Below are 14728 nucleotides of genomic sequence, written 5' to 3'. Positions count from 1 at the left end.
AAGCAGTTTATTGTCAAACATTCTGGTTACAGCATTCATTTAGCCAGACATTAACTAGATGCTGAAACAACTAATACTCTGCAATACACAGAAAGAAACAAAGTACTGTTAATTTTTTTAATCAAATAAAGAGGTATCTAATAGTAAACTTTTAAAATCATAAATACTCTGTTAAATGGTAAATTCATGTTGACATAAAATTCAAGAATAAAAATACTTTATTTCTTGAAACAGGTAGCCAAGGCTTTCCCTCTAACTAGATTTTCTCAGAAAAGTAGGAAAATAATACCAAACACCCAGTTCTACCATATTTATCCAACTGAATGAAGTGTCTTGTCCAGTCAGTTCCACAGCTAACTTTTTTATCTATATAGTCATTTGACTTGGATAATTAGATTATACATGTGTTGGACCAAACACACTGTACTTAATGAATGCTAGTTGGATCTAAATCTTGAGGTCAAATTGCAATGGGGGTAATGTACATAGACTCACAATCTTAAATGGGATTTTCATTGAGCCTAAAGGAGAACATCATTTGGCTGTAGTTGGCAAACATGTTTAAATTACTTATTCATTTAAGGGGTAAATTGTCCATTTGGACCACACGTTCTTCTCAATCTGCTGGAGTGAAAGCACAGTGCAATACATCTGCATTTATCCCACATATAATTAGTTTATCTAAATAGCCAACACAGCAGTAGATCACTTCAGGGAGAAAGAAAGTGTATCCCTTAAGAAAAGCAATGGCAGCTGGCAGACTTACACCCATGACTCATTTTACATGGCAAGGAAAAAGACTAAATTAGCCAGAACAAATGAGGCAGATAAACTGATGAATTTGAATAGTTCCCCACCCCCCACTTATCTGCACGGGTTACATTGCAAGATCTCCAGAGGCTGCCTGAAACCATCAATAGTACTGAACCTTATATATACTATGTTTTTCTTATACATACCTATGATGAAGCTTAATTTATAAATTAGGCACAGTAAGAGATTAACAACAATACCTAATAATAAAATAGAGTAACTATAACAATATACTGTAACAAAAACTATGTGAATATGGTCTCTCTCTCAAAATATCTTACTGTACTCAGCCCTCTTGAGATGATGTGAGATGATAAAATGCCTACGTGATGGGATAAAGTGAGGTGAATGACACAGGCATCATGACACAGCATGAGGCGACTATTGACCTTCTAACAATAGTCAGAAGGAAAATCATCTGCTTCTGGACTGGGGTTGACCATGGGCAACTGAAACCACAGAAAGTGAAGCTGAGGATCAAGAGGAACTACTTTACTAGTTTTGAAGCTGAATGTGTAATTTTGAGCCTTAGATTACCCAATAGTAAAAAAAAAAAAAGACTGTTTATAGGATTATTGATGTGGTTAAATGAGATAATCCATGGAAAGCAATTATCATAGTACCTGACACATAAGCTGGAGCTCAATAATTGGCCTAACAAAGGTACTGAAATCAGAAACTTCCTTACTGACTAAAGAAAGTTTAAATTCCAGATTTCACTCAGACAATGGAATTGGAAATGTATTACCAAATGCTTTTGTTGAAGCCCAATGAGCGAAAACTAGAGCATATATGAATGCAGTTGGCTCTACTCAAAGACCCTCTAGACTTAAATTTCTTCTTGAGACATATTTCCATCCCCATCCTAAAGTGCTGAAGGAAAAGGGCCAGGCTCTTCAAGCAACAATATGGACATTACAGAGAAATCATCAGAAAATCAGAAATATTGGGGTGCCTGGATGGCTCAGTCAGTTAAGGGTCCAACTCTTGATTTCAGCTCAGGTCATGATCTCATGGGTCTTGAGATCAAGCCCCACATTGGGCTCTGCGCTCAGCGGGGAGTCTGCTTGAAGATTCTCTACCTCTGCCCCACCCTCCACTCATGTGCGCATTTTCTCTCTCTCTCAAATAAATAAATCTTAAAAAAAAAAAAGGAAATCAGAAATATCTAAGTACGGACTTCTAGGTTATTCAATACAAAAATCATAAGAAAAGTAGTCAACTTAGGCCATTATTTTATTTGCTGGCCTTCAGGTAGAAATATACCTAAACTATGCATAAAAAGGAAAGATGAATCTTATTTTTAAAATCTTTCAGAGAAAAAAGATTCTCTAGCTTTTATCAGCAAGATATGCCAATATATGTTTTCCCTGTTAGCAAATACTTCTTTGTAACTATCTTAATTTCCTCATGCATCTGTTTCATCTTCTTCACCTATACCCAGTAAAAATAGAGAACAATTGACATGTCTTTTACTATTTGCGATATTTATCTTAAAGAGTAATTGCCTAGTCTTAGTCTTCTCGTAACCAGGTTCCTTGGTATCCTTTAAATGTCCAATGTAGTGAAATGTATCAGAAAGTACTCAATTCTATCCAGTAAAGAGGATATATCTAAACAAATAATCCTTAAAACATTTGGTAAAATTTGTACACTCATGTTCTCAGCTGCATTATTTACAATAGCTGAAAAGTGGCAGCAACCTAAGTATCTGTCTGTGGGTGAGTGGATAATCAAAATGTGATATAAACATATAATGGAATATCTTTCAGCCATAAGAAGAAAGGAAATTCTGATGCATGCTATAACATGGATGAACCTTGAGGACATTATGCTAAGTGAAATAAGTCAGAAAAAAAGGTTGAATACTGTATAATTCCACTCCTATGAAGTACCTAGAGTAGTCAAATTCATAGAAACAGAAAATAGAATAGTGATTGCCAGGGTCAGTGGGGCGGGGGGGGTGGATATGAAGAGTTATTTTTTAATTAGTACAGAGATTCAGTTTTGCAAGATGAAAAAAGTTCTGGAGACGGATAGTGGTAATGATAGCATAATAATATGAATGAACTAAATACCACTGAAATGTATACTTAAAATGGTTAAAATGGTAATTTTATGTTATATGTATTTTACCACAATTTTTAAAAAGAAAAAACATTTGGTAATATATTTGCCATCACATCCATAGATAAAGTAAACAAAATTCAGAAGTATTTGCACGTAACATGCTGAAATACGGGACAGAAAAATCTGGCCTTAAGCAGTATTTCAAGAGTCAATTCCATAGTTATTAACAGTTCTCTATACCTCTTAACTTCAAATTCATCAAAATAAATCTAGGGGTTTTTTTATATAAAAGTTTTTCACTTTTTAAACAGATGTATGAAGAGCTGTACTTTATAGATGCTGAATCTTACAGAGGCATTCACCATCTCTATAGAGGAGACGGTTATTTCAAACTGTAACTGGGTTCCACAATAAATTGCTAGTTTTTGGAAAATAGGGTCAGAAATCTCATCTCACCTTCCACAGTGGTCTCCTCTCCAGTTAAGGGAACACTGAAGCCATCCTCATACTCTGCAGTCACGTTGACTAAGTACAGCGTCTCTGGCTTCAGGTTGTTGAGAATGACGCTGGTGCTTGACGCTGGCTCCACCACTGTGACCTCAGCATCCCCAGTAGCTTCCTTGTAGGTGATGTGGTATGAAAAAACATTTTCTCCAGCAGGAGACCAGTTAGTTTTGAAACTGTAAGAAGTCGTCTCAGAAAAACTAAGATCCTTTGGAGGCACATAAGCTATTTAAAAAAAAAAAAAAAGGACACAGTTAAAATGTTTAAATCTATAAAGCAAAAATGGACCTGATGACTATGTTTCTGAAATGGCTTATGTTCATTGGGGGAATAGTCATTGAGACAAATGTACTGAGTAAATATTCCACACCTGACCTCTGAGAGAAGGCCTCTCATTTACAGCCCTACCAGGAGGTCTTGATCATTTGTCTTGATCATTCACAATACTAAGTTACACTGTTTAAATGCTTAATTAAAATTTAACTGAATGGGGTTTCTAAACACAAAGCAGTAATGGAATGGTCCTGCCCACAACTGGAATATTCAAACAGTAACAGACCTAAAATGAACCCAGCAATATTTTCCCATTAATCCTTGGCAATCAGATATTAACTTTTGGTGGTAGACAGATATTTCAAAGTAATGATTAAGGAATTCTTCCTAACCAAAGAATATTCATTAAACTAAATCATAGGAAGAGCCAATGTTTTAAGGCCCACTGCTGGTCTCAAGGAACGTACAATCAAATTGGAAAGACAGGAGAGTGTCACATTATTAACAAAACAGAGCAGTACCTATGAACCCAGATGACTGGAAGTGGTAGTAAGCGTTACAGCACTAGAACAGCTAAGGAAGACTTAATCAAAGAGTTGGGACTTTTTACTGAATGCTGACAAATAGAATTTGAACAAATGAAGAAAAGAGGATAAGGAATTCCAGCTGTGAGGAACGGTGCCCAAAATTGGTCCAGGGAAGGGAATGCATAAGAAGAATTCAAAGTTCTAGGACTATGTTCTCGTCACCTTTAATTCAAAGGACTTGGCTCACCAATTAGCACATAGTAGACACTCAACTACAGGTTGTTGAATTGAATATGACAAATAGGTGTGATAAAGCTGGTGCCCAGCTCAGCTTAAGGATCTAGGATCAAAAACATCTCATGACTCATGGTAAATAGCTTTTTCACCAATAAATACATGACCCATACCCAGGAGAAAGTCATATCTCAGCTAAATAAACTAAGCTCAATAGATTTCTATAAGACAGGGAAGTTGCTTTTTCCTGTATGTAGAAAGAATTGGAGAAGCGTATTATCCACAATTTTAGAACCAAAAAATGCTTTGTTCATGAAGGGATAATTTTGGCTCTACAAAGCCTACTAACCTTTTTTCTTTATAGCTGCCAATTCTTGCTCAATTCTAAGGCAGATAGACTGTGTGAGTTCAAAAGATATTCTCTGAAAAGCATCAAAATCTTCCACTGTGAACACATGGGTGTCAGCAGGAGGAGAGGCAATAGCTTCTAATTCTGAGCGAACAGCATCCTTCACACCAACTGCAAAGATTTCCACGTCCGAATTCCTTAGTTTTATAGCAGGATCTCTGAAAGCATCTGAAGATTTCCCATCAGTGATAAGAATCATGACCTTTGGTACGTTGCCTCTTGAACCCTTGCTAGGAACAAATATTTTCTCTCTGACATAAGTCATTGCTTTCCCAGTGTTTGTAGATCCTCCTCTGTAGGGGAAGGTGTTTATTGCTTCAATTATATCTTCAACTTTGGTGAATTTTTTCAAAGTGAACTCAGTATGAGGATCCCGGCTGTACTGGACAAGACTTATCTGTACCCTGTTTGGTGAAATCTCAAAACTTTTTACAAGAACTTCCAGAAAAGCTCTAACTTTAACAAAGTTTGCAATCCCGATGCTATAGGAACCATCAACCAAAAACACGATATCGGCTTTTATATCCACACCACGTGAGCATTCTGTAAAAAGAAAAAAAAAGCCCATTACAGTTCAACAAATATAAATTAATCATGAAATATAGATATCTGGTTTTCTTAATAAGCACACTTATTTAAAAGAAAACCATTGCAAATATTTTGAAACTAAACCTGAACCAGTAAGACATACTGTCAAACAGACCATCACATATACCAAACCCAATGATAGACCTATTCACTTACCCACTTGAACTTTCATTGGCTGAGTCTTCTCCATTATTGAAATGGGTTCGCTGGATGTCAGTCCCTTCATGGCCGAAACACTGATCTGGTATTCTGTGTCTGCTGAAAGGTCACGAACACTGAGCATGGTGGTCTGAGGCCCCACACTGAGAGCATGCTGTCGGCTTCCAGAGATCATTGGTGTAAGAAGGACTTTATAGCCAGTCACTGGGCTAGGAGATGGACTCCAACTTAGCTTAATGTATTTTGATGAGACTTCCATGGCAACCAAATTTGAAGGAGGTTCAATAACTACAAAGTAACAAGCAGAACAGTGATTAAAAACAGTGAAATGTAGGGGTGCCTGGCTGGCTCAATTGGAGGAGCCTATGACTCTTGATCTCGGGGTCATGAGTTCAAGCCCCACGTTGGGTGTTTAGATTACTTAAATAAATAAACTATTAAGAAAAAAAACAGTGAGATACAACCTTTAGGTTTGGACATTCAATTCTCCTTATCCAAATTAATCATGAATTAGTCAAGAAGAGTTGCCTAATCCCAACTCTCCAGTTCCACCTATACCTATCCAAAACCAAAAGAGACTCAGTGCCTGATTTTTAGTCAGGGAGCTGAGAAAATTAGGGGAAAAGGAAGTCATTGGAAGAAATTAATGATAAGATGTCTGAAGCCTAATTCTCTGGGACCAAGATTTCCACTCTGGTTTTGATATTTTACTCATTGTCTTTATTCTTAGGTACCAAAGTAGGCACTTGATAAATGTTTGTTAAATCAATGACTTACTCAATTCTTCTTCTCTTTTAATGATATTATAAAGACTAAAATATAATCTTTAAAGGATACTTTATAATACATAAAGATGAAGGGTTCAGCAGCTCTTAAACAACAGTTCTTATAATGTTAGACAATTTTATTCTCACTTATTTTAAGCCAAGGAAAAATGTTCAACTATGTTCATAATGCCACCAAGAGGGACTCAATGTTTTATAACACGTATACTAACAAGGAAATATCGATCCCCTAAAACATTTCTATCCTTACACAACATAGAAACATAATCATGTACTTAACAGATAACATAAAGTATTTTAAGATATTTCAGATCAAATTTTCACACTTTTACATTTATCAGTGGAACCAACTTCCCAGAATTTATACTTCAATTTTTTTTTATCTCATCCTGCAAGAAGTGGATGATCAAACAGGCACAAGTCTCCCCACAGCCTCCTCGAAAAGGCATTCATACGGAGTGCATAAAAATGATGCCTAAAACATGACAAGTAGTGGGGCAAGGAGGAGAAACAGATGAGCCAACTGGATGTTTGGCCAAAACTTTTGTGGGATGCAGAGACAGTACAGGGAAAACAAGTCACAGGCTAAGTCAGGAAGAAAGAGAGGTCCCGAGGAACAGCATGAACACCTGCAATGCAGCCATGCACCTCATACAAGCAGATTTCAAACAGTGGCAGGACGGACGTTTGGTCTACCCTCACACATGCACCCCAGGGAAAATAGGTCAGCATTAGAATGTTTAAAAGACTAAGTAAAGAGAGGTTAATCAGGGGAAAGTGGGATGAAGGGGTCAATTTTGTAATCACACAGAGCAAAAAAATCAGACATTAGGCAGTAAAACAAAGAAAAAGGCTTGGAGCCCATGAAGTAATGAGAAGGGGTTCTGAAATAGAATCAGAGCCAGCGAACATTGCCAAAATACTTGGGGTTTGGAGATTAAAGAGTTTATATGACTGAAGATGTAGCTATTTAGAACTTATCTTTAATCACTTGTCAATTCTCAGGCTAAGAGGAGAACAATCATGGAAACTGTGACTTTTTAATGCCCAAAAGGATGTTGATGAAATGTCTTCTGAAATGTCTTTTCTTTCTCCCATGTATTTAGAAGCAATAACTGATAGAAATGGGAAGATTTTCCAGATGTGGAAGGATCAAACTGATCTTTGAAATATTCTTAAAAGTTTTGAAAACATGCAGAGAATGATGATAGAAAATCTTTTTGTTTCACCATTTAATAGAAACAGTGTTCTCATTAGTTGATGTTGCTGTATGCTAAAATACATGTCTTCCCAGCTTGTCAATGTTTACATCGGAGTGTAAGATCATTAAAGCAAGTACCTGGATAGCGTAATTATGGACACTCAATATGCACAAAATGGTCTCAGAGAAAAAGAGCAAGTCAAACTTCTCCAAAAAAGATTTTTAAGGATTTTACTTCATGCTCTACTGGGGGAGGGGGAACAATGGAAATGATATCAACAAGTTGAGTTACTGAAAAACCATATAATCGAGTATACAATTGGAGAATCACCGAAGATGTGTTTGAGTAAATGTGTCTACTTTTAGACTACCTATAAATCTATAAAAGCTATCAAATAATGGAAAAGGTTAACACAGGGGAACACTGAACAATTCACTCACCTTCTTCTCCACTAACCAATTCACCAAGTTGTTCATCAACACCGGAGCACACCTGGGAGATGATCTCATTCTGAATATCCACAATTGCATCAAAGTTGGCCACGTTGAAAACATGGTTTAATGAAGGTGTGGAGGCGATTTGTTTGAGTTCTTTTGCATCTGCAGCTTTAATGCCTTCAAAAACAAAAGGACAAGGATATATTGAAAAGAAAAATGTGCTGAATTAGGGAAGTTCTTTGCTTTCTCAGTCCTTCAAAAGTAAAGACATTTATAAGTCCTTATTTAGTCATAAACCAGAATTGCTTTGCTTCATAACGAATGTGCGACTGTTCAAATGACAAAGGCATTTTATAATTTCACAGAAAGTGGCCAGCCAAAAAGGAAAATGAATGGTTAATAAAACAGAGCAGGCTCTCATCCTAACCATGCCATCATTTGTCCCTGCCATCTGTAAAGATAATACTTTTTTCTTCCAGAGTCCTGAATGAGCTGGAACCCTCCAAATTCTTCAAGTATTACATAATATAGGAAACACATTTAAAAAAGCACTTAATGATAATACAAGGAGGATCTTTCTTAGAATCACTGGCCCAGCATTCTTTGAAAAGTAGAGAGGGCTGGCAAAAATATGAATACCACCTCACAATGCATAGGCTAAGGGAGTTATAGGAGAGAAATACATAAGCAGAATTTTTACTCAAAGATGACATGGTTTAACACTACACTGTAAAATGCACTAAATACTTCTAATAGCATCCTTCCTTAAGGAATCCACCTTTCCTCTTCATAAGCATTAGGTATTGAGAGAGGTCTAAAGAGAAAATACTTAACCAAATGTGGCCTACCCAAAGAGAAAACTTCAACCCCTATATTTCGAAGCTCTCTTGCTGGAATTTCCACTTCATCTTGCGATTTGCCATCCGTAATAATAATTGCCACTTTAGGAAAGCCAACTCTTGCTCCAGCAGATTCCGTGAAAGTATTTTTAATTAAGTAATCAATGGCATCCCCTGAAGTGAAAAAGAAACATGTTCATTCACTCCTTACCACACAGTTTTGCCAAAGTCAAAAACCATGTGATTAATTTCAAGATTATTTAAGATATGAAAATTGTGCAATGTTTGATTTCTTCCCCAAACAGGTATTTCATTTATTTTCAACAATAATAAAATTTGTAAAACATACCCGTCATTGTGTTGCCACCTTTGTATGGAATTGTTTTAATTGCAGCAAGAAGGTCATCCCTTTGGTAGTACTGATTTAAGTTAAATTCAGTCCTGGTATCAGAGCTGTACTGAACAACACCAACCCTTGTCTTCTCTTCTCCGATGTCAAAAGCAGACACAAGAGCACCAATAAAATCTAAAATGTACTTAAAATTATTTCTTCCCACACTCCATGAGCCATCCACGAGGAACACTAGATCAGTCCAGGCACTGACAGAGCATTCTGAAATACATTTGATATATTTTTAATTGATGTATTCTTAACTTTATCCACCTTTAATGAATACAAACTAACGTTGAAAAACTGTTGTATCCTTAAATCATTTTGTTTATTAGAACATATTCACATTGTTCTTCACCCACAACTGACATGCACAAAAGAATATAATATTTTATTAACAAACACAGAAGCATTTTCAGTGCCTTCATTGAGATGCATTTATGGAACTACATGGCTCTAAATTACTATATAAGACATTGTGCAAGAAGAGAGAAATAGGGCGCCTGGGTGGCTCAGATGGTTAAGCATCTGCCTTCGGCTCAGGTCATGATCTCAGGGTCCTGGGATCGAGTCCCGCATCGGGCTCCCTGCTCCTTGGGAGCCTGCTTCTCCCTCTGCCTTTCTCTCTCGGTCTGTCTCTCATGAATAAAAAATTTAGAGACATGAAAAACCTTTAAAAAAAAAAAAAAAAACTTTAAAAAAAAAAAAAAAAAAAGAAGAGAGAAATAGATACATGACCTACTCTCCAAGAGCATGTGACCAAAGTATTCATGCTGTCAACCTATTTTTATAAACAACATCCTTTTCCTCTTCTCTCCGAGTACAAATTACACAAAACATCTGGGAGATACATAAAATGAGCAGTGTCTTCAATCCTTGGTATTTAGCAATAAATACAAAACAATTGCTGGCCTATTCAAGCAGATGTATTTAAGTGGAAGAAAAGAGAAAATCTTTTAAAATTCTCCTGCATTTTAGAATATAATTGTCTAAAGTTTGCAGTGGGTTAGTCTAGAGGGTTAATAGAGTCTAACAGAAGTAAAAAGAAGCATAAGGGGGCCTGGGTTGCTCAGTCAGTTAAGTGTCTGCCTTCGGCTCAGGTCATGATCCCAGCGTCATAGGATCGAGCTCTGCATCAAGCTCTGCATTGGGGCTCCCTGCTCAGCAGGGAGTCTGCTTCTCCCTCTCTCTCTTTCTTCCCCTCCCCACCCCCCCCAGCTTATGCTCTCTCACTCTCTCTCTCAAATAAATAAATAAAATCTTTAAAAAAAAAAGATGTAAAAAGAAGTATAAATATGATGCAAGATAGTCAAAAATATCTTACTGTCCTAATTATCGGTGTATTTAAATTTGACATCTAAAACCTACTTTTACAAAACAAAGAGTAGAAAAATATTTCCATTCAAAAGTAAAAAAGGCATATTATATCTTTAAATGCAATGATTGGCTTTTATAAATGAACACCATATCTTTCTTTTTCTCCGCAGTCAGAAGGAAAACAAGCTGATTTTCATGAAAATGTGTATTGAAAGGCAACACTAAGTGAATTTTCTGAAGATGTTTTCATCTTTGTAATCAGTTGGTAGATAATAAAAGAAATACTTGGCTACGAAGAGAAGGAAATGGTCCTGGAAAATTTTGCAAGCTAAATCACAAGTTGCATGCCTAAATAATTTTTGCACACCATTTAATGGGCCCATTTAAGTCTATTAAATAGTCAATATTTGGTATAATGCTTTGATTTAGAATAAATATCAATGGTTCAGGGAAAATATTAGCATTATAACTGCATACTACAAAGTTCATTTCAGATTATTAGACATCAGAAAGAATGATAAACAGGCATTTGTAGGGAAAAATTTCATATAAAGGGGACTTTGTATTCAAATCCTTTTATTGTCCTCCTGGGTTATAAATCCAACCTTTATAAGGTGGCAAATTAGAAGTCCAAGAAACCCCTTAAGGGTCCATCCTGGTAAGTCAGACGAAGCAATAGAAGACAAAGGAGGCAGGAGGCTACAAATTGCCAAACCTAGATTGAATAAAATCCCTTTTATTTGGTTACAAGTGCACCAAGGATCATTGTGTATCTTGTTTTGTTTGGGGTTGGGCTCCTATTTGTATATTATAAAGAACATAATATAAATAAATAAATAACACTGTAAACAGCGTTTCTCGTGCCTTTTTCTTTTCTAATTTGCCTCCATGATTCTTTGTGGAGGTGAAATAATAATAGAGGTGGGGCCAGAATGTATCAGAATGACCAGGAAAGTTGCTTCAAACTGCATAAGACTCCACTTCCATCTCTCACCCCAACATCATCTCTGGAAAATGTGTACTATTCTTTAGATATGTTAAGACCCACGTGTTACCAGAGATGTCTTACAGACACTGGAAATGGTGACACTGCCATCAATGAAAGGCATGTAATACCATAGAGGTGAGCATAACACATCCAGAGATTTAGAAATATATTTTCATGGCAAGAAACTCTTCAAACACAAGGAGGGCATCTCTCTGGTGTTCTGGCTTTATATTCCTCATATATCCCTATTTCTATTGATTTGTCTTTGAGAAATGAGTTAAGTCTAGTGGTGAGCTTTGTTTTTCACCTACTGCCAAAGTCCTGCAAAAAAAAAAAATGTAGGTACACACCAATTCAGTTTACTCTCAGTAAAATGAATATTTAGTAAGTAGAATGAAATATTGACTAGAAACTCAGAGTGTTAAGTAGTATAATTGTTTAGTCATATATTACTATTATATTGTCCATATTTCTCCTAGATAACACCTATAGAAATTATTAAGTGAATAAATTCAAAGTATGGATATAGTTGGAACATCTCCTTTATATTACATTTGTAACTTCTATAAATCTGAGCAAAAATATTAAGGGAAATACTTACTTTGTATCACTGGTTTTCCAGGTTTCTTCTCTCCTGGCTTTGCCGGACCACCTGTTTGAACTGAGTCAAAACTTGATTATTACAAAAAGAAATGAACCCGTACAAATACTTCCTAAAAAAAATACATATTGTTTTCCACCACTGTCTTTCAAATATATGATCCATGCCCAGCTGCTCAGAAAATACTGCCAAATAAGCAATGCCTTGCAAATAAATTATCTTTAGTGAGATTTTAGATATATTTCAAAAAGACATTGACATTGCTGCCTGGCAAAGTTTGCTGTTTTTAATAGTTTTCACTCATAACATTCCTGCTGCTTCCAAAGACCAGGGTTATAAATCAAGAATGAATTATTAACATCCATAAATGAGTAGGATCATAGAAAGAATAGTTAATACTGATACAAAGTAACTCTGCATAACAGATTAAACCTGAAAGTTGGAGAAATCTTCTGCAAAACAAAAGGCATAAGGGTCCTTTATATGTGTGCTTACTTGTTAATTGTCCTATAACGGGTACACTTTCTTCTACTTCATCATATGAAGTGATTGTCACCACATACTCTATTTCAGGTATAAGGTCTGATAATAAAGTTTCAGTGGTACTAGCTGCAAGGGTAAATTCTTTAGTGGGCCCATCTGGAAATACAGAAAGGAAAATATGAATGCAATAAAATATCTTTCACATATAACATGACACAACATAATGTAATTCCCAGATATACTCAAAATTTTAAAAATTAAATATATATACATTTTTTCAGAACATCCAAACATTATCTTCTTCTATCTTCTGAAACCAAAACTTTGAAATTCTACAAATGGACTGGCATAGCATTTACTTATGATAATCATATTCAATATTTGTTTGAGGACTCAAGGATTCCTCTGGAATAAAGATATACCAGAATATCAAACCAAAATCTCCCATTTTTCTGAAGGTGAATGGTAGTAACAAAATTATTTCATAAATGAGACATAAAACAGAAAATAATTTAATTTTAAATTATGTGCTGGAGGAGAGTGAAGGAAGGCAAATAGGGGATGAAAATCAACTCAAGAACAACAAACACATAGGTTAAAATTAAGCTTTGGTGGGAAGCAGTCTGTGTGGAAGCAATGCATTCTCCATCCTCAAATGGTTGCATACATTAATGGGTAGCCACAGTCCTCTGAATTGACTTAACTAGATATCAAACATTTCAAAATACAGTATACTAGGTATATACTTATATACTGACAGATATGTACTCCCTTCTAGATTATGTTCATTCTTAATTCAATCAGGAAACAGTAGTTCCTAGGGACTAAGTGCCTGCTAGGATTTTTAATTATATTAAATTTTCATCAAAACAGAAATAATCAAGGGGCGCCTAGGTGGCTCAGTCGTTACGCGTCTGCCTTCAGCTCAGGTCATGATCCCAGGGTCCTGGGATCGAGCCCCACATCGGGCTCCTCCTCAGCAGGAAGCCTGCTACTCCCTCTCCCACTCCCCCTGCTTGTGTTCCTGTTCTTGCGATCTCTCTCTCTCTCTGTCAATTAATTAAATAAATAAATAATCTTAAAAAAAAAAAAAGAAATAATCAAGAAAAGTAACAGGTAGTATAATAGAACCCTGAGAAACATTCCTGGTTTAAGTGTGGAGCATGCAGAACCAACCCGGGCCCCCGCAGGACGAGACACCAGGTCTCTGCCGGGTTGGGGGGTGTCAGTGCCAGTTTGGGGAGTATAGGAGTCAGTAATTTCCAACACATGGAAACTGGATAGAATTGTTTTTCAACAGCTTTTTTGCTTTGGAATGAATGAATGTGTTAACTGCCAGTACATTTGGGAAGAAAAGATTCAAAGAAGAAAAAGTAAATTCTTGACCCCTTAAGTTCCCAGATCCTATCAAAAAAATTTTTTCCCAATTCCTTGAGAAATTAGCATTTTAAATCATTAGTATTTTTAAAGGCCATTAATATTTAAACACAGCTGTAGTGATAAATTATATTAATACCATCCCTCTCTACCATCGGCCAGATAAGACTTCTTCCTACCACCTGGCCAGTGCTAGTAGAAATGGTTGTTTTTCCATTCCAAGTTAACCTGAAAGTTAATCAACAGAGATTAGTTCTCCACCTTTGGGCAACATCATAAACACTAAAGATAACTCCTGAGAACAACCAAAACAAGGTGCTTTTTTATTTTGTTTTGTTTTGTTTTTCAAAGACTCTTAGCCTAGGATCTGTGGAATCCACCTAGCCGAAGTAAATTCTTCTCCTCCATCATGGCAGCTCACCATTATTCCAGAATAATGTTTCCTGAGTACTGAAATGTGTAGGACACTGGGTAAGGCATAACAACTCACTTCATCACTTGACACTTTAAATATTGAAAAGATTAATTCAAGAAGAATATCAAGAAGTGAGAACTCTATTTTATAAAATCAAATATTACCAGCAATATTCTGATCAAGCAGAAAAAAAAAAAAAACCTCCACTTTTAATAACAGCAGCTTAGCACAGTGAACCATTTTAATAAAGCTCAACACTACAAAAATACAATAGTGAGTACTAGGCTGGAAATCTGGAGACCTGAGTTCACCAAAT

At 36.0% G+C, this 14728-nt stretch overlaps 1 protein-coding gene across 2 annotated transcripts in view; it reads right to left on the bottom strand.

Moving 5' to 3' along the window:
- COL12A1 (collagen type XII alpha 1 chain) overlaps window positions 1-14728 on the bottom strand; it is a 117159-nt gene that overhangs the window by 91895 nt on the left and 10536 nt on the right. For both annotated transcript variants that reach the window (XM_021693681.1, XM_021693680.1), the window contains 8 exons: window positions 12633-12776; window positions 12138-12197; window positions 9190-9453; window positions 8850-9014; window positions 8005-8178; window positions 5575-5865; window positions 4771-5373; window positions 3340-3612 (listed from right to left, as the gene is read on the bottom strand). In XM_021693681.1, coding sequence (XP_021549356.1) covers window positions 3340-3612; window positions 4771-5373; window positions 5575-5865; window positions 8005-8178; window positions 8850-9014; window positions 9190-9453; window positions 12138-12197; window positions 12633-12776 — 1974 coding nt within the window. The remainder of the gene's footprint in view (window positions 1-3339; window positions 3613-4770; window positions 5374-5574; window positions 5866-8004; window positions 8179-8849; window positions 9015-9189; window positions 9454-12137; window positions 12198-12632; window positions 12777-14728) is intronic.

This window comes from Neomonachus schauinslandi, chromosome 8 (genome assembly GCF_002201575.2).
Source record: "Neomonachus schauinslandi chromosome 8, ASM220157v2, whole genome shotgun sequence".
Lineage (NCBI taxonomy): Eukaryota > Metazoa > Chordata > Mammalia > Carnivora > Phocidae > Neomonachus > Neomonachus schauinslandi.
Note: the sequence above shows the minus strand (reverse complement) of the source record. Positions and strands in the feature narration are given on the sequence as shown.